This window comes from Callionymus lyra, chromosome 17, assembly GCF_982586985.1.
Source record: "Callionymus lyra chromosome 17, fCalLyr1.hap1.1, whole genome shotgun sequence".
Classification (NCBI taxonomy): Eukaryota; Metazoa; Chordata; class Actinopteri; order Syngnathiformes; family Callionymidae; genus Callionymus; species Callionymus lyra.
In genome coordinates this window covers 12,909,784-12,934,641 of record NC_141834.1, presented here as the reverse complement: position 1 = coordinate 12,934,641, position 24,858 = coordinate 12,909,784, and the positions used below count along the sequence as shown (strand labels likewise).

The 24,858-nt window shown below is 37.8% G+C and overlaps 1 protein-coding gene across 1 annotated transcript in view; it reads right to left on the bottom strand.

Moving 5' to 3' along the window:
- The window catches only part of efna3b (ephrin-A3b), a 90,298-nt gene extending 65,709 nt beyond the window's left edge, over positions 1-24,589 (bottom strand). The window contains exons 1-2 of the mRNA XM_087812481.1: positions 24,335-24,589; positions 23,980-24,195 (exon numbers count right to left, since the gene is read on the bottom strand). Of these exons, the coding sequence (XP_087668607.1) occupies positions 23,980-24,089 (110 nt within the window). The 5' untranslated portion in view covers positions 24,090-24,195; positions 24,335-24,589. The remainder of the gene's footprint in view (positions 1-23,979; positions 24,196-24,334) is intronic.
- Positions 24,590-24,858: the final 269 nt, after the last annotated feature.

The window sequence follows — 24,858 nt, the reverse complement described above, 5'->3', positions numbered from 1 at the left end:
TCTTCATTTTTTTCCCCCCGATCCCATCTTCACCACAAACTCTACCGTTAACCCAGTACGATCATTAACTTGCCTTTAGCGACCAACACCACACACTAAACCAAGTCTTTTAGTTTAGCATTCAGCTCGGACCTCCTGGGTTTTTTCGCTACTGTTCAAGCTTTTTGCAAATACATCCATATTTATCAGTCAGCATAGCAGCCACAAGCATTCACATGGACTTTATAATAGGAGAAAGAAATGCAAAAGGATTTGTGTGTGTCTCACGAAAGGAAGGTTTAACGGTGGAGCAGGATATACAAGCAGCAGAGCAGACGCAGCACAACGGTATAAAACAAAAAAGTAGACGACAACTGAAGTTGGAGAAAGTTGAATAAACTTCACTGGCTATTTAAAAAAAAGTATTGTTCAAAGATATGTTCCTGACTATAAATTTAAAAAACCTAAGATACAAAGGCACATGAGATGTCGAGCAAAGGACTCTTGTAAAGTGATATACGATACATATCACGATACAGGGGCAACGATACGATATATTGCGAAACTGTAGTAACAAGGATGTATTTGCAGTATTGTCGAGTACTTGAATCTGTTTTTTGCAGAATTTACAGACCACATGACTCTTGTTGTAACTGTTTAATTTGTTTTAAAACAAAAATATGTGTATCATCAGCTTTAAAAGCTAATGGAGCTACTGTATCCTCTCATCCTCAGTCATGGCAGGGATCTCAAAGGATTTCATTGTTCCTTTAGCTGCGGAGGACAAAATAACTGCTGCCACTATGTATCTATTTCTGAAAGCCAGGGAGGTTGTTCATCATGACCTTGAGACAACACAAGGGATACCACAAACACATTTGTTTTCATGCCTCTGGGTCCCCTTGACCCTGCGATAACACAAGAGTTAATACTAAAAATATTGATTACATTTTTTACAGACTTTATTGTAATATAAACCTTAGAATAAATATGATAAGAATAGAAAAAACAATTAATTAATTAGTAAAAGTAAAACACAAATGAAGCCCCAAAGTAAGTCTGCCATTTTGACTTTCCACTTACATTAGACCAGCCCTCAATCAGATTCACCCTCTTTTCTTTTTTTTTAGAAAAAAGTCAGATTGCAGTAAGTCAGATAAACACAATAAAAACAATGTGAGAAAGTACTGTTGAATATCAATCAAGTATCGTGGGAATATTTTAGTGTATCGCTATTTTCTCACACTCGTACCCAACACTAAAGCCACAAAACGTACAGCAATTTAAATTTATTCGGTCGAAACTTTGAGTCAAGGGTGAGAATTACTTGTTCAGCATTTTTTTTTCAAAAGTAGTTCACAAATTTCCGCGCTGAAAAAAATACAACAAGAGCTTGATTTTGTCACATTCCTCACACGGCCAAATACCTTCAGGGGCTTTTGTCTCTCTTTGAGAATCACACTGTCAATACAATCGTGTCCGCCGAGGACAAAAAGAACTCGCGTACATTTCGTCTCCTGTTAAAAGAGGAAACGCGAAGATGAAGAGAGACAGAGATAACATTGGAGCCTCATGCAAACACGAGTGCCGTCCTTGAATGCACCACCTGACATCAGCAAGCCTCCACTTCTTCGCCTATTCACCCTCCCTCGCCATTGACTGCTGAATGGCCTTGAGAAGGGACACAGGGTGACGCGAACCAGGAGGCACTATCGCCCGGCCACACTGTCGCTTGGCGCTCAGGCCGGGGCGGGCATTGATATGCTAATGCCAAGGGGATGTCTCGGGGCCAAAGCTTGAGACCAGTGGGCGCTCCTGTGATCCTGCGGGGCCTAGAAAAAGGACAGATCTCCAGGGCCATTGTGATCACCCCCCAGTCGTGGCCCTGAGTGATCAGGATAAGCCCGTCCATGCGGCTTTAGTCCTGTCACTCAGCGGCTATTGTCGTCATGTGAACGGCCATTTTCATTACAATTGACCTAGGGTTTTTTTTTTTTGTTGTTGGCAGTACCCTTCCGCCGGAGCCCTCCTTTCTTAGGGGTGCTCTCCCCTCCTTCGTGGATTTTTTCCCCTTCTTTCAGGGAGTCTTATCTGAGCCACTCTAAGAGCCCCCCCGTCACGGGGTCTCTGATTATCAGCCGCGATACTGTAGACGAAAAAAAACGGCGACGGCGACGCACACGCTGCGACGCTTCGCCTGAGCGCCGCGAGTGGCGTTCCCCCGTTCAATCATCCCCCCTAAACACGCAAGACGCCGGTGATGTTTTCCGCAGCGACGGCGTGTGTCATTGTGCTCCCGGTTTATTAAATCAGAGTCGGTAACAATAAACTCCCACGAGGAAAAGCCGTGGGAGGTAATGACAGAGATTGTCCTTGCGAAACATGTTTTTTTTTTTCCACGAATCCGTGTGTGTGTAAAAAAAAAAAACAAAAAAAAAAGAAGTGGAGAGGAGCAAGTATGCATATGTATGGGTCTGAGCGAGTGGGTGTACATGTGGGTGGCATCCATCGGGGCAATCATTTGCTCGGCCTTTTTTTTTTTTTTCCTTCTCCAAACACCTCCTCTAGGATAGGAGGAGAGTTTTCCTGGCTTTTGGTAGAAGTCTTCTTCATCAACACATCCTATTTCACAACATCTCCTCCCACATCTCCCCCATCTTTACTCCCCCCCCCCCCTCTCCCGGGAAGTGACACAGAATTCTTTAAAACTGCAGCACATTCATTACGAGACCCCCCCTTCCCTCCACTCTTACCCTCCTTTGCATCCTCTCCTCCACCCCTTTCTCCACCCACCACTAAACTAGTCTCTTCTCCTCCAGCCGAGGGAAGATCTGTGTTGTCTACGAGGTGTAAATACTCATTCATATGCAGCCTCGCCACGACAATGGTGAGCCCACAGACTGGCGTGGGTGTTAACAACACCAGCATCAGCAGCTCTCGCTCATCGACGTCTGATTCACCCGTGTTCAAGTCAAACAAGTGGTTTTTCAAAAGTCCCGTTTGTGTTAATAACCTTTTTCCATAATCACTGCAAGTAATTCCAACAATATCAATGCAATGTTCATACTCTTATATAAAGCAATCCGTGTTGCCCGGAGATCAATAAACTCATTTAAAGTTCATTCGTTTAGATTTAATTGATTCTTAAGACCCAAGGTTTTCTGCCTCAACCTGAAGAATACAAACCATAGAAAAGGAAACAAGGCATGATATGACAGTATCTTTTGTATTTAAAGTGACAATTGTTGCTTTATAAGCAAAACAGTTCACAACAACCTCACATTGATACCTTCATTTTTGGTAGGATTCCATGTATTACTAATACTTTTTAAGTAAAAAAAAAAAAAAAAAATTTAAGAGCCCTTTTAAAGTGAGTTTTTAGATCCATAAAAAGACAAGTGAAATTGGCTCTTTGGCAGGAGTATGCACTGTTTCAATGCCTAGTTGTTAAAGGTTAAGTTCACCCAAAAATTCAAATTTCCCTCGTTTTCTTCAGTTCCTTGTTGGAGTTTCCGGACAAAAAATGTATGTCCATATGACCAGAGACCAGCTTTCTTCGTCCAGTCTTTACTGTCCACTGTGGGATCTTTCATGATATTGACCCGTTTCCTGTCTGTGTAGCACGTTAGCCTTTTAGCTTCTGCTACAAACAAGCTTAAAATATAAACTTTTAATTTTTTTCTCCAAATAATTTATTTTCTTTGGGCTTCATAACAGGAGGAACATTACAGATGAGCAGTTCGGATGAATATAGATGTTTTTCAATTGTGTCTTTCTGGAAATGCCTTTCTGCCTATAATCCCTAAACTTTGTCAACATGATGGCGAGTAGAAAATGATTGAAATTTGAATTTTAGGTGAACTAACCCTTTTAAAACACGGCATCGAAACAGTGCATACCTCTATTTCACAGTTATTTTTAGTAAATAAAAATACTTTAATTATTTAACAGCTGTATTGACTCACGGCAAAAAAAAGGTAACCTGACCGGGAATCAAACCATTACCTCAGGGCACTTTTTCTCTGTAGCCTTAAATAATAGATAATAAAAACATATTAGTCACTTCTACCACATTTTAGTCAATTCATTTTAGTGAATCAATTGCATGAGAAACTCATCCAAGTCATGAGAAACTTTTTACTAGCTGCATTTTTAGGTTTGGTTGGTTTAAGTTAGTATACACATCTTTATGGTTAGTGTCAAAATACTTAAAATCATTCTCTTTCAATTCTTCTGGTTTTCAGTTTTCATCCAATTTCAACCAAATAAAAAAAATGTTTTTTTTTCTCAAGTCTTTAAGTAAGTTTGTAAGGTTTGTTAGCTTAGCTTTAATTGTTGTACAACATGCTAATTATTTTTGCTAACCTTTTTTTGTGGCCAGATTTGTCCCAGGGCTCCCCGTTAGAAGCGTATTCCTGAGGATATAACAAACCGAAGCCTGCGGATCCCCAAGGAAAAACAGGCTCAGAAAAAAAAAGAAAGGAGAAAAATTTGACATTTCAAATGGCATTTAAAAGTCGGTCAATATCTTTTTAATATAGAAAAGTGACATCGGCGTCGATGTATGGACAGCGTTTCCCGATTGTGCGACACAACACAAAGGGTCACAAACAAAGCGAGGGATCATGCACACCACGTCGCCCGACAACTGCGGGGCGCATCAATAGAAATTTCTTGATTCGCTTTGTGTGCACTGTTGCAAATCAATGAGTGGGGACTGTTTTATGGAAATATCGATTTTCATCGCAAGACTGATGAAGCACCTTGGCACGTCGGATATTTATTTTACTGGATTCAGCAACAAATGAAAAGCGTGGCTCTGTGTTTCTCACCTCGGTTCATGGTAAAATGAAGTGGGCTTCACTCGATGACCCTTTGTATTGCTGACAGAAACATTTTCAGTCATTTCCTGGTTTCATCTTAAAGGTTGGTTTACCAGAAATTCAAGCTATAGGCAGAAATGTATGTCCATGCTAATGTAGCGACTGATGCTCAGGTTCATCTTTCTGCAAAATTACAAACTTAAAAACATCCAAATACCTCAGTACTGTTCGTCTGCTACGTCCGTCTTGTGTTGAAGACTCGACAAGGATTTTTTTTCCCCAAAAAAAGTCTATATTTAAAGCTTGTTTTTAGCGGACACTGCTAGGCTAGATGCTAAACCAGCCTCATCTTTATCCAAAAACACGCTTAAAAAGATCCAAATACCTCCATACTGCTCGTCTGTAACGTCTATCTTCTAATGAATACTCGACATGAGGAATTTTTCCCCCTAAAAAGTATATGTTTAAAGCTTGTTTTTAGCGGCCACTGCTAGGCTAGCTGCTAAATCAGCTTCATTTCCATACAAAAAGACACTTTAAAACATCCAAATACCTCCTTACTGTTCGTCTACAACGTCAATCTTGTGTTGAAGACTCAACATGAGGAATGTTTCCCGAATAAAGTCTATGTTTAAAGCTTGTTTTTAGCGGCCACTGCTAGGCTAGCTGCTAAACCAGCATCATCTCCATCCAAAAAGACACATAAAAAAACATCCAAATACCACCGTACTGTTCGTCTGTAACGTCCATCTTGTATTGAAGACTCGACATAAGAAATAGTTCTGAAAAAAAAGAAGCAAGTCTGTATTTTTAGCTTGATTTTAGCGGACGTTGATAGGCTAGCAGTGTAAATCTTTTGCGTACGAGAGAATGATAACTTCCGCTACGAACAAATGTAAAATATACAGATTTATTCAAGTTTTTCGGAACTATTCTTTTTGTCGAGGCTTCAATACAAGAGAATGTTAAAGACGAGTATGAAGGTATTAGGGTGTTTTTAAGTGCATCATTTTTGGAGGAAGATGAAGACGAAGACAACTAAGCTACATTAAAATGAACCTACTTTTTTCCCTATAACTCTAAAAAAAGACGCAGATTACTCTAAAAAATAACCCCAACCTTTAGTCGACATGAGTAGAAAATAAGTGAATTGTGGCTGAATAATCCCTTTAAATCTTGAATGTATCTTTATCAACACTAACAAAGACTCCACGTGGGATTCTCTTCGAGGAAGACAAATCCCTCAAAAGAAACACAAACACGTATAAGTGCGGATAAAGAAACACACACACACATAAGTGCGAACAAAGATAGACACACACACACACACATAAGTGCGGACAAAGATAGACACACAGAGACAGTGGTCACTGTCTGATCGGAGACGAGAGAGTCGTGCAATGATGCACTGGAGGACAATGAAGCGAGGAGGCAGCGATGCAGAGCCAGGGCCGGCGCTGGGAGAGTCTTCCAGGGATTGAGAGGGTGGAGGGGGAAGGGTCGGAACAGAGCGAGAGGGATGGGGGAACAAGCTAAAAACATCCAGGAGAGGAATGCGGTGTCTGTAGGGCGCCATCGATTCCACACTCAGAAATGGACAGCGAGAGAAGAACCAACAGATGCTCTCACACACACACACACACTGATAAAAGCTTCTCCTCACACACACACACACACACCCTGAGAGTTGTTCAAAGAGAGATAAAGATCGGTGTCTTCATAAGACTCACTGGAGTCTGAAGATAAATCAACAAAGTGTGATTTTATCAGGGAAAATTCATTCTCTACGTAATATTGTTTTTTTTCCAGTATTTCAGGGAACTGATTTTTCTTCACACTAGTTTGTTTGTTTTGTGCGCGAACAAAGCGAGTCATTGATTCTTGATTGTTAACCACCTGGACGAGCATCACTGGAACCGATCTACTCATTAAGCAAACACACACACTTTCACAGGCATGAACCACACACTTTAGAGCTTCACACGACAGGTAATATGAATTTACTGCAATCTGACTTTTTTCTATAAAAAAGATAAGTGGGTGAATCTGATTGGGGGCAGGTCTAATGTAAGTGGAAAGTAAAAATGGCGGACTTACTTTGGGGCTTCATTTATTTTATTAAATGATCCTTCCTTTTGTTAAAGGGCAACTAATGTGTTGATTTAAGCGTCTCTTTAATAGATCTTGAACCTCTATTGTATCATCAGTGTGTGTCTGTTTGTACAAAACTCTCTTTTCATTGAAATATTTACATTAGAAAATGATCTTAAGCCCCGCACACCATAAAATCTTGTTTACCATAACCACACCCACTCTGCTCTATTGGTCATCCACCTCCAAGGGACTCGTTATATAAACAAAGCGGGGCGAGATTAGAGCTGGCTGGAGGAGGAGTGAAGCCATTATTACGTCATAATGGACACCGCTCTCGTATCTTCTCCTTCGCCGAGATTTCAGCCGAACTTTATGAAGTAATACGTTCAAAACGTGGTCATTATGAGGGACTTACTGCATCTTGGAGAGGAAGATTCAACATGGAGTTTCACATTAGTTGAGTTTAAATTGAATTTCCAGCTTTCAATTAGTTATTATAAAAACATTCATCAAGGCTCGTTTCGAACTTCTGATTTTTTTTAACTTTTTTTTATGCCTAAATTGCAGCACCAGCAAGTGTAGACTGTATAGAATATGGACGTTGTGTCTGTGATGTCAAGAGGCGAAGTTTTGCTGGATTATTCAGCTCTAGACTCTGGTTGCCAACCAGTCAAGTAAACCAAACCCATCATAGTGCAACTTCATGAAAACTGAAGAAGTAAAATGCAAGAGAAAATATCACCCTTCTTTAGGTATGTTGAAGCCATTTTTAAGTAATAATATAAAAGTGTTTGTTTGTAAATGTTAAACTTTGTAAAAGTCAGTTTTTTCCGATGGGTTTGACTTCTGGTCTTTCAGCCTCAAGTAGACCATCAATGAACAGGGACCTTTAGCACTTAAGTGTTGTCTTTATGTTGTGCCTTGATCGCAACATTGCTTCCATATGTTAGCTCAACATTTCCAACAGCAACTTGACATTGTTGTTTTTTTTCGTGTCCTTTTCGTGAATGTTTCGTGCTACTCAATATAATTCTATGTAATATTGAAATCGTATTAACAATATAATTCTTTCATATTTAGGTTTATTTTATGTTGGTTGATTTTTTTTCTTACTTTTTTTCAACAGTTTCTACAGTTTACAGTTTATAATGTGTAATTTATTTGGCATTAAGTAAGTAAGTAAGTAATATTTATTTATATAGCGCTTTTCCAGACCAGGGTCACAAAGCGCTTTAACAATCAAAACAATACTCAAAAAAGTACATACTTTAAAGATCAAGATAATACTGAGAACAACACAGGAGTTCCAGAAAATCAAGGAAAAGCCTGAACAAATAGAAACGTCTTAAGATGTTTCTTAAAGGCGTCAGTAGATCCATCAAGCGCAAAGAGAGAGGAAGATTGTTCCAAAGCTTAGACCTCAGAGCCCGAGATGGGGTGTAAGGCTGGATCAGATCAGTGATGTAAGGAGGAGCCTGACCATGAATAGATCTGAAAGTAAGAACCAGAATTTTAAAGTTGATCCTGAAAAAAACTGGAAGCCAGTGAAGAGTTTTAAGGATCGGAGAAATGTGAGTTCTTCTACTAGAGCATTAAAGGTATAAAACATGTGATAAAATGAGCAACTATTTGCTCAAGAATCGGTGGTTAAAATTGTCCTAAGATTGTCAGTTATTCATATTTGTGCGATTGATTTTGACACCCACGACCCTCATTAGTTGGATTTTAACTCTAAATTCAAAAGTTATTGGTAATAAAGCTCCTGAGCACGAACTCTACCACAACAAAGCTCAGAGTTTAAGGTTCCTACATATTTTAATTCCATGTACAAACCTCCAAAAACACTATTGAAATACAGCAATAACCATAGTGACCCAGGATCGTTTCAAAGGTATAATCGCGAACGACCGCCTGCCCTCGTGAACCATTTCAATCAGAAACCGCCTGCGAACGTTTCCTCTCCGGCCCGGCTGCGACTGATTAAAGCCTTCTGCCGAAACAAGGTCGTAATTCACTTAACCATTTCCCAATTTCCGCGTAATTACCCCCCCACTCTTTCATGAACACACACATGCGTTTAACCACACACGTTCACACCTACGCTCTCGACACGACGACATTACCTCGGTGATTTGTGTCATTAGCCGGCGAGGAGAGGTTTAAGGTTTTAAGATTCGGCCTCTATGTGACAGCTCGAGTGGATAAAACCTCAATTAAAGAGTCTTCCACGTGGAACCAACTAGTCGGAAAACGTGTGGGAGTTAGAAACGTTTTTTATTTCGGCTTCAAAGTCTTCCTTGGAATTAGTTTTAATTGAACTTTTAAAGGTGAAGCTCAAATTATTATCGTCCTGACCACACAATGAAATTGATCACCTATTTAAATACCGTACTTTACTTACTATAAGGCGCAACAAATTATGTGGCACAATATAGATGAACCGGTCTATATTCATACGTAAGGAGTACCGCGTTATAAGGCGTGTTTTTCAACATATTACTCACACCTAATAGGGCGGTCAAAAGTATCGGAACGCAAAAAAAAAGCATTGATACTGAAGTGTTGTACGTTTAGTTTATTGTTGTGTATGTAAAGCAAAACCAGACTTAATATTTAGATGCTCAACAGCACGACAAACAACCATAAAATATGGTTAAGATTGTTCATTTTATTTTTATTTTTATTGCACTATACCAGACCTGAAACTTGTTATATAGTTGCAGTTCTTTTTTTAATTATAAGTATTTAACTTGTCGTTCTGTTGTAATCGTTACATCTTATCGTTATATGTTGTAAATCATTTTGGCCTTTTTTTTATGTTTACCCTTGTGTTGTCTCTGGGTCGAGGTGAACAATATCCACCACTGCATTTCTGGAAGCCATCTTGACCCAGAAGCAACACAAGGGATACAACAAACACATTTGTTTCGGGGCCTTCGGGTCACCTTGACCCTGAGATAACACAAGGGTCAGTAAAAATATCCCTTAAGAGAAGAAGCGAAGTGTAAATGTGTGACAATCGGACTTTGAATATGAATTTCTAACACTGAATTTTTACAGAATCAAAATCTTTTACTTGAAAAACCTTTTTAATTTTAGTACTGTATTTCTTTTGCTGTTTTTCCTATCTTTTTGATAAATGAATAAATCTATTGTATAAATTATCGTGTAAAAAATGTAATGTCAACAAATGTTTAGTGTAGAAAACAAAACAAAACAAAAACATAATGTAAATATTTTATTAAAAAATTTCAGTGGAGGAAATTTGATGTAAAGAAATTCCATTTTTTAAAAGGAAATCAACTGTGTCTGGGTTTGTCTATTTATTACATTTTCTTTGCACCATCACCGTATTGGTTGTTTGTGATTAACATTGAAAAATGTTATATCTAAATTATTTTTATTTTATTTTAATTGAATTTTTGCAATCATGTTTTTTTTTAAACTGAATATTTCACTGGATGTATGTATTCATTAAAAAACAAACAGACAAAAAAATGACAGTGCTTGAAATCTGATGTTTTTCGAAAATTCAACGTAAAAATTTGATGCTTTAAAAATTCTGTTTTAGAGTCTGATTGCACACATTGACTTGCATTGACAAGCAGATACACATGGAACACTGCTATACTTCTGGTATTGTCGAGTACTTGACTCTGGTGTTGTAGAATTTAAAGACCACATGACTCTTGATGAAGTCGTAACAGCTTTAATTTGTTTTGAAACCAAAATATGTCCAAACATCAGCTTTAAAAGCTGCTTGAGTCGTCTGTATCCTCTTGTCCTCAGTCATTTCATTTCTTTTAATTGCGAAGGACCGTTATAACAGCTAGTATTATGATAAATGTAAAATATGATTTGAGACCGAAAATACTAATAATAATAAGAATAATATAAACAATTTAAAAACATTTACACACCCCTAGATAACAGACAAAACTTTCCGAAATGTCCTTTAGTTTTTGAGTGTACAAAGGAAGTAGCGTCCTACTTTTAATAGTGTCTCAGACACACCAGGCATGGCATGGATATACTCCAACATAATCATATTTCAACATAATAACTCGATAAAAATAAAATGCACATTTTCAAACAGAGCGCAGACTCTCTCCTGCAAACTTCACAAACCCAAATCAAATGATTGTTTTTGGAGACAGAGGATCTTTTTATTTTTAACTCTCAGCCATGAACGTCTTTCGCCCAAGACTGTGGGCGCGAACACAGTTCAAGTGTTTTAAGTGTTTTACAAATATATCCTTTGTTACTACACGTGTCAAAAAAAACAAGATCCGTCTCGAAACCAGAATAAATATTCTGCTCACTGCGAGTGGGAAAAAAAAGTTTTACACCGGAGTTGTTGTGAGATAAAAAAAACATCTCTTCGTCTCCATGTGGTGGAAGTTCTAATTGCCCACGTCGACGGGGTTCATGGCGACTAGACGGTTGCGATCGGCCTCAGCATATGGCTGCTATCATTAGCCACATCACTGACGCCCCATATGTGCATCTGGTCGCTGCAGCGTTCGTGTGAAGCTGCCCACGTTATTAGTCGTCCACCGGAGTCCCAGGGAGCCGCCGGGACCAAAGAGAGGAGGCGAAAAAACCAACGCTTTTTCAAACGGCGTGTACACATGAGAAGATGGTTATTAGCACCGGATTACACCGTTACAGCTCAGGCATCGACTCCGGATAAAGATTAAACAAGGATCATACTGTTGGACTAGTCAAAGTGGGAAACAGGAAGTAGAATAAAGTTCCCGTTTTTACTGCAAATGAAAACCGACTGAATGGTGATTGTATTACCTGAAGTAGTTCCGCTTATAAAAGGTCAAATTGTCTTCCCATCGACTTCAAGACCCGCTCGTTAAATATTAATTCGGGAGCCGAAATAAAGGGGCTGTGGATTTGGGAAAGTCCTTTTCTTAAGGGATCACATTAAGGATCGTTAAGCCAAATTTACGGCCAAGAAAAAGAGGCTTAAAATGAAGAAATATATATGTAACAGTACAGATCGGAATCCAATAGGATCTGGAATCCTACTAGTAGACATTGGAATTCCAATCTCTACTAGTAGGATCTGGAATTCTACTACAGATCCTGCTACTGAACTGGGATCTTAATATTGATATGGGTTAGGGTTAGGTCCTTGGTTTTGATGTGATCTGAATTTCTCCTATTAGAATTGGAGATGGTCCTGGTAGAATTCCCATTTGTCCTAGGATGAGATTGGAATTCCAATATTCAGATCCCAATAAAGTAGTAGGATTCCAATCTGTACTAGCAGAGATTGGAATTAACTAGTAGAATCTGGATTGCTCTTAGGACAGATTGAAATTCCAATATTCAGATCCCAGTTCAGTATTCCAATCTGTACTCATAGGATCTGGAATCCTACTTGTACAGATAGGAGTTCCAATCTGTACAAGTAGGATTCCAGTTCCTACTGGACTATAATCTGTACTGTGACATATACATTTTTAAAAATTGTATTGTTTATCATCTCAAAGGAGTTCTCAAATGCTCCTCCTCAGATGCAACACCAATAGACTCAGGGACTCATCCGAAGAGAGAAAAAGAGGAAAAACCTTCTAAAATAAAAAGTTATATTCAGCATTAAACAAGTTAAATAAGTCAAGCAAAAAAACATTCAATAAACTATTCATTGTATGTCATCCACAAGCGCTTTAAACACACAAGGTTGTGAAAAAAATATAGTGTGTTCTAACTAAGGTGTGCCAAAAAATACTCCAGAAGAAAAAACTCCAGCAAGAGATGAACTTTTAAGGATCCATGTGTGATTGTATTTTGTTAATATTAAAATGGTAAAAAGAAAGAGAACAACTGGAAATATGTTGTAGTTTTGTCTAAAATGATGCTGACTTTTTAATGAAGTAACATTATTATGCATGGAAACATTACTTAATCTAAAATACAATTTTTTAATCTCTCTGGACGATAATAAAGTTATAATGGAGAAAACACTTGTTTATATTATTTCAACTATGAAAGTACAACAACAATTATTTTGGGTTGAGCTATTTTTAATGAATATTCCGAGCATTTTCAGCAACTCTACTATGTAAACAATTCTATTAAAGCATTATTTAAAAAGTTTATATTGCATTTTCCAACCATTTTCTTTAGTTGCGTGGCTATAAAGACAATCATTTCCTAATGTTTATTAGAGGAAAAGAAACTTTCCTTCCATCATTAATTAGAATCATAAGCCGCTGTATCCGTGGAAACATCGCGCACATAAACTTTACGTTTATAGTCTGCATTCTCAGGGATTAAAAAAAAAAAAACTTCTCGCTTCTTTATCGCCCTCTTAAATAATCTGTAAACCGAAAACAATCAAATTGAAAAGATTAAATTAATATATTTGGAAGTTTTTATTCTTGTACTGCCAGTTAAAAGTTAATGGAAGCTTAAGTGTAAATATTGTTAATCGCAATTTTTGTCCTCAAAAAGCACTAAATCAACATGGTTTTCTTGACTCGACGTGCACGAATGCGAGGATAGACGCGAGCAAACATTTTAAAGAGCGACGTTCCGCCCGATTCAACGCGGATTATGAGGTATTTAATGGATTAAAATACATAATTGTTATAAATAAAACTAATCCGACATGTAATGCACAGCTTCTCCTTTCATTATTCCCTACATACACACACACACACACACAAAAAACCATTTGATATATCCTCCCTGATGCAACTCTCCTCATTTATCTAACTTGGAACAGGAACATAGTGTCATTTAATCCCACTGCATCATAAGAAAAAAAAAGCTTTTATGTTTTTTAAAAATAGCTGCGTGAACACGACTAAATAAAATGCATTGTCATGTGCAGGGCAAACCTACTTATGAACCTTCATATCGACCATAAACTCAACATTTTGTGACGTATTTCTATTCGTCGGATTAAAGCCTGTGTGAAGTTGGAAGAGGGCGTTTATGTGCAGTTATTTGGAATTCAATAAAGCCTCAAGCTCTGCATGTGGGACTCCAGAGAAGAGAGGAAGTTTTTTTCCTGCACAAGATATTTTCCTGCATTCAATTACTGCAAATGAATTAAGCATGACATGTAAAAATCCAACCAGAATTCTGTTAAACGTATCAAGATGTATTGATTCAGGATTTTTTTTTAGGTGAAATCTTCGCAGCACTTTTCTATTAAAAACCAGATCAGTCGCGGCAATGAAAAAGAATGAATAAATAGAAAAGTACGCCCCTCGTGCTCGAGCGCCTCTTCCACAATAACAGCTCCCTCCACTTGTGTAAAAAAAAAAATGATATTGCCATAAAATATTAAAAATTAAAAAAGCAGGGGGAGAGTGCACCGCGGAGAGGAAGAGACGGCCATTATTGTAACTCTTGGATGAGACAGCGGGAAGCTTAACGGCACTCCGAGTCGCAATAAAACTTAGATTACGTCCCTTATTAGAAGCACAGAATCTATGCTCAACTTCAAAAGTCAAAATAAATCGTCTGGTCAACGACGATAAAAGAGAAAAAAAAAAAAGGCGCTTTATCGATATGGATCGATGGTAGAGGCACTTTCGCTTGACTCGGTTTTTAAATAAGACCTGAATCTTGTCTCCTGTAAAAAAAAAAAGAAAAAGAAAAATCTCCCGATCGTTAGTGACCAGAGAGAGCGTTTCACTCCAGACCCAACGAGCATGAACACAAAACATCAATACTCCATTTTTTACAGCGATGGCTCCAATTAGCCCGTCATGTAAGCAGAGTAGCGTTTCAGGCCCGGGAACAATCAGCGCCAAGAAAAACAGGAGCTTCTCTCCAGATCGATGAATGAATTTAAGTTTTTAGCACAAGAGCTTTAAAAGGTCTTTTATGGAAAAGTGACAGAGACTGATAAAAGGATGAAAAGAGGGGATGCTTCACGCGGACGTAGGTGGAGGTTAGTTCTCTTGAAAACACGGTAAAACACATTGATTCTTTAGAAACATCCTTTAAGGAGATCCAAATAAAATGTCTTACTTGAACCAGAGGATTTAAATAGAAATAAAGTAATACAATAATATATCCAAAGATGATGTGTTTTATTTTATGTTTCCTTTCTGTCATTTTCTTTACGTTATTTCCTTTGATCTATGTTCTTATATTATACTATACTTGCCCTTTGTTCTTTTTTTTTGCACTTTTGGACTTTTATTTGCACTTTTGTTCTTGTTTTTGCACTTTTGTTCTTGTTTTTTTTATGAAACTTGCTGTACCTTCTATTTTCTTCATATTATCCAGGAAATAATGGAATGGAACTGTAATTGAATAATCAAATTAATGTAATTTATTTAAAAATGTTATGGATCTCCAATAGTATTGATCAATAAAGACAACCCAACTGGCGAAATATTGATCCAACAGTGTCAAACTACATTAAAAGAAAACCCTGGTTAACCATTTTTCTGACATTTACGAAAGTCTACTAACATCAGCTGCTTTGAAGACAAAACTCACAAACTATATCTAAAGTACATTGAATATACTTGGGTAATCAATATTTAATTTGTTTCATATCACTTCTGATAGCTTACTAGAAACTATTCGACGACAAAGAGCCAAGAAAGATTGAACTATTTTGTTTATCACTCCACTCACTGTTAAAAAAGTATATTTACAACTGTAACAAACGTGTCTTTAGCCCTGAAGTTACAGGAAAAATAAATAATTAGTGCTTGTTTAAAAAAACAGGAGGAAGGCTTCATTGGAGTTCCTGTAAACTCCAAAAACAACTCTCAATACTTGAGCCAAGATGGAAATAAATGTAACCGCCGTCTACAGAGAACTGCCGCAAAGAGATCGGTTGGATTGATCAAAGGATTAGTAATAGTTTAAAAACCATTAAAATAGTAGAAAAAAGAGTTCAAGTGAGTCATGGCTGTCTAAAACACAATCTTCAGCGTAAATCTGCAAAAGAAAAAAAATCTAAATGTTACATGCTGCAGCTTTAATTCTTGCTTGAAGATTTTTTGACTCAAATAAAAAAAACGCATATTGTCGCAGTGCAAAGGAATCCGGTAGGAATTTTAATTTATTTTTCATCGTTGATTTTTTGTTTTCTGTGAAATAGAACAATTCCTACCTGGAAATATATTTATGTATATATATATATATATATATATATACAAAACACTACAAAATAAACGACTCATTAGTCCCCAGGCTTAGATGGGTTTTTTCCGACATTTATCAAAGTTTTTTTTATTCTTTTTAACTGCCAAAAATGAGCCCAATTGTTCTGGTTAATTTCCACAATGTTTACTATTTATCTTAAGATCTCAATAAAAAGTTGAATTAAATTAGATTTAGTTTATTCTCCGTAGACAATCAGTAGAACAGACGAAAAAGCATACACTTAATATGCTATTCTAATACAGTAAAGTGTGCTTTAATCTCTATTATATACATTTTTTATATATTTTTATGGCTAAATTACCATCAACTCTTAGATTTGAATGTGTTTTTCTATTCGTGTGTTCATCACGGTAATTTTCTAGCTAATTTATTTCTCAATCCTTCAAAGATTTAACCTTTTAAAACCGAAAATGATTGCCGCCATGAATAAAAAATCCAACAACAAAAAAAAACAACCTTCTGAAGCCAAAAAAAACAAGGTGTTGGGTTCCTGATACAACTTGATTCTCCTAATTGACACTCGCGGAATGCTAATGCCGTGTCTTCAATTAAACGGCTCGCCGAGAGCGAACTACAAAGACAACTTGAGCTTTTTCATGCCAACAATTGCCATCCATCACACGTGTGTTGCGTCTAATTAACGTTGTCGCTCGAATACCGTCGCTAACCCACGCGCCGCCGCCGCCGCCACAACCTGCGTCCACTCACACGCTCGCCATGAGGCCTTATTATTTCTTACTAATGACTCGCCTGATCGCCGCGTGATGACGATCCCTGTGTGTGTGTGTGTGTGTGTTAGCGGTGGATAACACACTGGATGATGGATGTGTACGAACGAGACGAGGCTCTTCTTCCTGATGCGCCGGTGAGTGATGCGCCCCTTTGTGCCGATATTCATAAATGTAAATGGTAACATCCTGAGTGGAGCCGGGAGACGGATAGGTTTGTGCTGCCGTCAGGGCGAAGGCGGGTTGATCGGAATGTTCAATTCCCCCTTTTTAGCATCGACAAGACGGTTCAGGGGAATCCAGAGGCGTGATCGTGTCGTGATTCTTCGGTCAATGACGAGTCGCGACGATCAACAGGAAGGTGAAGATTTTCCTTTCAGCATATTAAAGAAATTCCTGATTTTTATCCTTCAAATTGGACCCAACGTTCCCGTCCTGGAATCCGAGTCTAATCTAATCTTTCCATCTGATCTCGGTCGCAACAAAGCAGGACATGATTGCGAAAAAAAAGGCAGGTGACATATTTAGAGGACGTCACAAGTACACAACAGCTCCCGTGGACGACACACGTCCCTCAACAATTAGCGAACCGACTGTTTTATTTATTTCACACTTTTTTTTTTCACCGAGATGTCAGTGGTCCGAGTGACCCCCCCCCCCCCACGACTGGGGGCGCTAGACGAGTTCAGAAGAAGACCAAAAATAGAATACTTTTTTTTTTCCTCCTCCGTCTCTTCTCATTGGATGTTTAGTGCAGCAACAATTCAGTTTAAAGACATCTTGTTAGAATTTATGTTAAGTTTTATTTTTCATTTTGTGTTAACTATGAGAGATCCTGATATAGATGATGACAGAAAAAATGTACACTTCATTTTCGGAATTGATGAAAATAAAATACTAAATAGTAAATAATATTTATATTAAATACTTTTATACTTTTCTAATAAAAAATTTTCCCAGAATACAATTTTCTATTTAATTATTTTCATGGCCAACAATTCATGTTATTTTCTCTGATTTTTTATTAATAATCATGTTTTTTCAGCAAATGTATTTGTCCTATAAAAATGTTTAATCTTCTAATAAAATGTTACCATTATAAGTCAATATTAAGTTCTGTACGAAAAAAAATATGTTACTACCCGTCGTGTTATCTCTGGGTCAATGTGACCCGGAGGCAATGTGTTTGATGTATTCCTTGTGTTGTTTCTGGGTCAAGGTGACCCAAAGGCCCTAAAACTAAAGTGTGTGCAATATTCCTTTTGTAGTCTCTGGGTCAAGGTGACCCAAAGGCAGAAAAAAATGTGTTTGCGGTATCTCTTGTGTTGTCTTTTGGTCAAGGTGACTCGGAGGTCCGAAATCAAAGGTATGAGAAAACACAAGGGTTAAAGAAAACGTAGTGTTGTTATTTATTAATCATACAAAAACAAATAATTAGGGGCTAAAAGCTATTTTTTGGTACCAAAGTTGGAGTCAATTTAGCCACAACTATTACAAACTAACAGAAATAAATCCACAGTTTTTAGTTCTCTTTGAGGACTATCGCTCCTGCGATAAATGTTAAACAAATTCAACTTGTCTCTTCAAGAAGTTGAAGTTAGTTCTGACCGAGTACAATTTATCAATCGTGGTGGAACAGACCCTCAAGTTTTCACACTGATTGGAATGTCCTGAGCTAAAGTAAGTCCATCAAATGTACTTAACCACATATCATATTTTTATAGTTGTTACACCGCTTTTGTGATAAATGAATGTGAGGATTAGAAATGTCTTTCACGTCAACCTTGACCTTCAGAATAATAACTCTTCCAAGTTTGTTTTTAAGTAAGATATTTAACGACTTCAGAAAGGATTCAGACATACATGTAAACTCTGTGTTGTTCTCACTTGTATACAAGTAAAACGTGTAACTAACAAGCAAATGTTGTCAACAATTAACAAAAATAATTAAATGTGTAGATAACAATTGAATTCATACACAAACGCACACACGCACGCACACTCACAAAAAGTGTCTGTAACAGTCACTTCAAAACATACAATTGATAAAATGAGCGTTTGTAAATAGCTATCTATTATGCTAATCAGACGCTTCCGAGTAAAAGTGCACACACTGTCATGCAAACAATGCGCACACACATGGTCACACACACACACACACAAACACACAGCATGGGATAATTGCCAGGTGGTGGAAGATAATGTGAGATTTAATGAAGTGAAGAATTTGTTTGGGTTCTGGTCACACACCAGTGATCGAAACATCTGCAACATCAGCTTCTTCCTTCTCCGCGACACACACTTAACAACAGAACGCACACAAATAGAAATCATTGCGACTAATTACTTCCATGCGCAGCGGCTCAGTGTTCTTTTAAAAATCACACTCTTCAGGTAAAATAAACAAATAGATCTATTGATGAAGTGCTGGCTGCTGTCGCTCTTTTGCGTTGCTTTATAGTCGTATTAAAGTGATTAAAATCAAATAAATATTTGACCGTTTAAACATCAGAAATCAATGATATTGTTTTTTTATATTTGAAACCATTAGAAACCCTGACAAGGGCTTTAAGAATATTCTTGTTTTCTGCTGTTGGGACATTATTTTACTGTAATTTTATTACTTAAAATTAAAATATAACTGCAGATCTAGACTGTGTTGGTCGGGTACTTCAACAAGTATACACAATAAAATATCTTAATACATGACGAAAAACGGAAGGATATTACGAAGAATTGTTGCAGATAAAAACTAATTTCCAGCCACAACATTTACACATATTCACTGCTAATTATAACACATTAACCATTTGAAAAGTACTAACTCACAACTTGTTTATTTTGACTATATTCTACCCTTAATACCATTATTGGGTTTAAATACAATGATAGAAGTAAATCACTATTAATAATACTTTCTCTTTTAAAATAAATAAGATAACTATACTCGTATTTATAACATAATACGAGTATAGTACGGTAGAATATTGTCAAATAGAATAAAAAGCAAGTTAGTACTTTATGATGGTTAATTCGCTGTTAATACACATATTAATAAGTATCTTATTAATAATTAATAATTATGTTATCTTATATTTTAAAAAATTGAACTGCATATAACTGTAAAAAATATGTATTTAATTGTCCATTTAATTGTTTAAAGATGTGTTTTCTCTCCTAAAAAACCCAGTACTGTTCATAAAAGCCTCTGTTCGGAATGATTGACAGCGCGAGTTGAACACGCGTGTAAATAAGTGGCAGCATGTGAACGTGTGCGTTAATCCATAGAAGAAAAAAAACTCCGGTAGATTCGTCTCTTGATGAGTCGCTCGGGGTCAGAATCCGGTCGACAAACTGCAGGCTAGGCTTGACAATGTGTTTACTACTCAATCCGACAGCTACACTAGAGCTTATTATTGGCTGTTTCCAGCCTCCACGATGAACTGCAAGTTAGAGAAAACTCCGGAGAGAACGATCGCCAACGGCTACATACACAAGTCAGGCCTGCCGACGACTCAAATAAAGGCTTGAAATAAAAAGTTATTTTCAAGAGTCGATTAGACAGCTTATCCTGCAGACTATCAATCTTTTGTGCGTCCTGGTCCACCCTCTCTTTTGGGTCCTAAAAATAGTTATTCAACTCAATACTCATGTGTTGTCATTGCGAGCAGTGAGGGGAAAGAAAGATGGGGGGGGGATCGGGGACGAGGCAGGTCCACCGAGGGAGTGGTTGTGTTTTAATTATCAGTCTTTTTTTTTTTTTAATAAAGAAAACACAGCAGAGGCATAAATCCACCACTGGGACGACGACAAGTATTGCTGGGACGTGGTCCTGCAATACTCAGGCGGGTTAAAGGTGAACCTTCTCCGCAGAGATGCAGCTGATTTTCCAATATGTCAGGAAAGCAATCGCTTTAAGTCGAGGGTGGGCAATTACATTACTTTAGGGGCCATAATTATAAATGGAGGGGAACAAAGGACTGGAAAACATGTCCTTAATATGAAGGAATAATAGAAAAAATGATTGTGCTAAGAAGTTTTTGTTGTATGGACATACAAATTTATTTAGGGGTCCAAGAATCTGGTGATACAATACAAGGGCAACGATACAATATATCGTGATACTGTAGTAACAAGGATATATTCATAGTATTGTCGAGTGCTTGACTCTGGTGTTGCAGAATTTACAGACCACATGACTCTTGACGAAGTCGTAGCTGCTTTCATTTTGTTTTTCGAAATCAAATTATGTCCAAATATCAGCTTTTAAAAGCGGCTGGAGTCGACCGTATCCTCTCGTCCTCAGTCATTACCCGGGATCCCGCAGCAAATTAACAAACGGATGAATAAAGGTTTATTAAAAGTAAAAATAGTTTTATTTTAAACATGATTTATTGAAATATAAACCGTAAAATAACTATGATAGAAAATAAATTTGAAAGCCAAAAAAAGTACGTAAAGATTTGAAGGAGTAAAAAATAAGGAAAAAATGGTATTAAATAACAAGCACAGAAACAGCATGATCAGTTGTGTCATTCACAAGGGCCACATCAATACAATAAAAGGGCTGCATCTGGCCCCTGCACTGCACTTTAAAGATGTATCCTCTCGTCCTTAGTCATGTGGAATCTTGGCTAAATGTATCAAATCCCATGAATATTTATATGTTTTTCGAAAATATATTTGTATATATATTTTATTACTGTTTATTGACATATGAACCATAAAATAACTGATTTTAAAAAATGATTAAAAGGGCCAACAAAAAGTTGCTGTTGAATATTGATATTGTATCCTAAAGAAAAAATAGTGCAATGGTCGAGAGTATTTTCGTATACCCTAATGTTAACGTGATAAAAGAAGAAGAATTTTAAGAATTTCAAAGAAATACTACAAGTAGAAGAGTTTAGAAGTAAGTAAGTAAGTAAGTATTTTTTATTTATATAGCGCTTTTCCAGACCAGGGTCACAATATTTATATATATATGCATATATCAATTAAAGTTCCATTGAAAAACAAGCACAGAATTGATTGATGTCAGGAGCTATAGGATCGGTTCACGAGGGCCACATCAATACAACCGAAGGGCTGCACGTGGCCCCTGCGCTGCACTTTAAAGATGACAGTAAAACAGATGCTGCTTCATTAACCGAGGCTGAAAAACACTGAGCACCGAGTCAAACCAAGCTCCGGGGCATAAACTCCTCTTTTTTTTCATACCACACTCTGATGTGATGGGAAAGTAAAGGTGCTTTTTATTGGTGTTTAATAACAACTACAACAGAAGAAAAAGAGGCATCCGCTGAAAAACACATAAGCTGCAAATGTGCCTGTAATATTGGTTTTTCTAAAGTGTGTGGGAAAATCATTTTTTATATTTAGGAAATCTAATATTGTTTATAGCGCCGCAGCCTCTAAGCCCATTCTTTTCATTTTTCTATTACTTTAAGCAGCACTTCCTGGATGCTAATGTGGCCGTGAGTCATAGATCTTCCTTCTCTTCTTGAAAAGAAAGAAAATGTTATTGTCGCAGTCGAATCCAAGAAAGTTGTCTGTCAGAGTGTCGTATAGTTTACGTCTTTAATAAGAGCTGTCATAAAAATAAAAAAAAAGTAGCTCCAGCATCCTGTTGTGGACTATAAAAGCGTCAATAAAAACAACATCCGGGAGAGATAGGGATCACAGCGGGGGGGGCAGGAAGACGACTAATTGGTTTAGTAATGATTGTGATATTTTTTCTGTTCACGCAAACAATGTATAAAGATTTTTCTCGATATCTATAGTTTCTTTGCTGCTGTTTCTCAGAGCAAGGACAGTGTTGAGTAGAAAAAAGATTTTACAATAAAGGAGCTTTTTCTCGCTTGAATCAAGATCGCAGGCAAAGAGAGAGGGATTAGACGGATGACAAAAAGGCCAACGAACTGAGTGTAAACAAGAAAGGGGGTTAGAAAGGAGGGTGTAAGTTGGTGAGGAGAGAGATTGAATAGTGACACTGCCAGAACACAATGGGGTCAGGATGAAGAAGTGCGCCTAATTGAACCAGAAAAAAGAAAAGAGAGAGACGAAAGAGACGGAGAGGAAAAGAAAAAAGACCTGGAAGAGACGTGAGACACATGACTTTTCCAGGAATGGAAGAGAAGACGGGATCACATGCTGGAAAGACATGATCCCGACTCAACTACCTGAAGATAACTAAGCGTTCACATGTAAAATCAGCGAATAAAACGCCTTTTTTTTTAACCAGATACATGTCGGGTGAAGAAGATGAAAGTGTAAAAAGAAAAAGGGGGGATTAGAGGAAGACGACCAATGGGGTTGGTGGATCCACGAAGAAAGGCGTGACTCGGGAGGAAGCGCACGATAGGTTGAGGTAGAGGTGGCACGATCCAAGTTACAATAAAAGCGTTGGAAGCGACTATTTCGGTTAAATAATAACTTCTAAAAAAGCGGATGAATTCCCAACATCCAAACACTGGTCTGGACTTGACTTTAAACCACAGCATCATTAAAAACCGAAAAAAAGGATGAAGCAGATTTACGCCTGGGACATAATTAGTGGTGAGATGTCTCTCCCTTTTTATTTTAATAAAAACACATCACAGTCCAGTCAATGTGTTATTACGGAGATGCAGGGAATTCACTTAAAAGCTTTGAAAAGAACGGTGGATGAGTAATTATATGCAGCCTTGTTTAAAAAAAAAGAAAAATGGCTGTAAAAGAGGGAATGAAGTGATACTTGAGGTAATAAAAACTAATGAATAACCGAACGTGACGGATGATGAAGGAGGTAAAGGAGCACTTTAAGAGAGGCGGAAATGAGAAAAATCCTTCACGAATTCCTGTGATTTATGTCGTATTTTTAAGACCAAGATTTACCCCAAAAAAGTTGAGCGATTACAGTATTTGACGAGTTTTCCGTACATAAATGACACATATTTAAAGATTAAAATATGAGGATCCTTTTCACCGAGCCCCCAAAAAATGGAATATTTTGGACAATATGGTGAAAACTTTAAAGATAAATTATTTTCCAGCTGAAATACGTGCAGATGTGTTTTAAAAAAAACACAATAGTATGTCGATAAATAGGTAATAAATAAAAGTTGCGAGTAAAAAATCCCACTGATCTTGAGGAGGTTCCTCAGTCAGAGTGATCTTGAGAATAAAACAAAAAAAAAAGGAAGAGTTTTTCTTACTGGATGTTGGAGCTGTTCCAGTAGACGGAGTGTCTGTTGGCGGACACCTGGAGCAGGTTGGCCCAGGTGAGAGTCGTAAGCACCCAGAGCACCAGCGCTACCAGAGCCATCCTCCCGGCGCCTCTCTCGGCCTGCGGTCCCTCGGTCTCTCCGGCCGCTCTCTCGGTCCCTTCACCCCACCAGCGCGCGCGACTCAAACATCCCCGCGAATAAAGCCTGAGAACAGGTGAGACAAGAGGACAAAACGTCAAAACATTCTCATCATTTTTTAACTCTATCGTGGTGTAAAAATCGAGCCCCCCCCCCCCCCCAGGAACAATAGTTCTGTAAGTCCGCTTGATCGCTCCTCTCTCACCGGGAAGATCTGCCGGTGAGTCCGCCGGAGGAGTGAGCGAGTCCGGGGGGCGAGAGGTCGGTCCTTCCGGGCGAGAGAGTTGAGAGATGCTCGTGCAAGAATAATAAAAAAAAGAAAGAAAAAAAACAAAAGGATGAAAACGATCTCAGATCAAAGTCCTCTTTAGGTCCAGGTTTTTTATTCCTTCTTCTCCATCCAGTCACTTTCACTTCTCTCCTCCGACTGTGCAGCAGCCTCTGGTCTCTCCCCCTCTTCTTCTTCTTCTTCTTCTTCCTCTTCTTCTTCTTCTTCTCCTGCCTCTCTCCTCCGTCTCTCCTCTCTCGCTGTTTGGCATCCAGCTCTCGTCCACTTTTCTAACTCCACCCCCAGCGATCCGCACACGTTCCTGCTCCGCTCGTCACAACTGCGACTCCAACTTTCTTCTTTTTTTTTTTTGATGAAAAAGGATGAGTTTGGAATTTTTCAGTCGAGATTCATTTGCTACTAATTCTTAATGATCTATATACATTTATTTAGTGGACGAA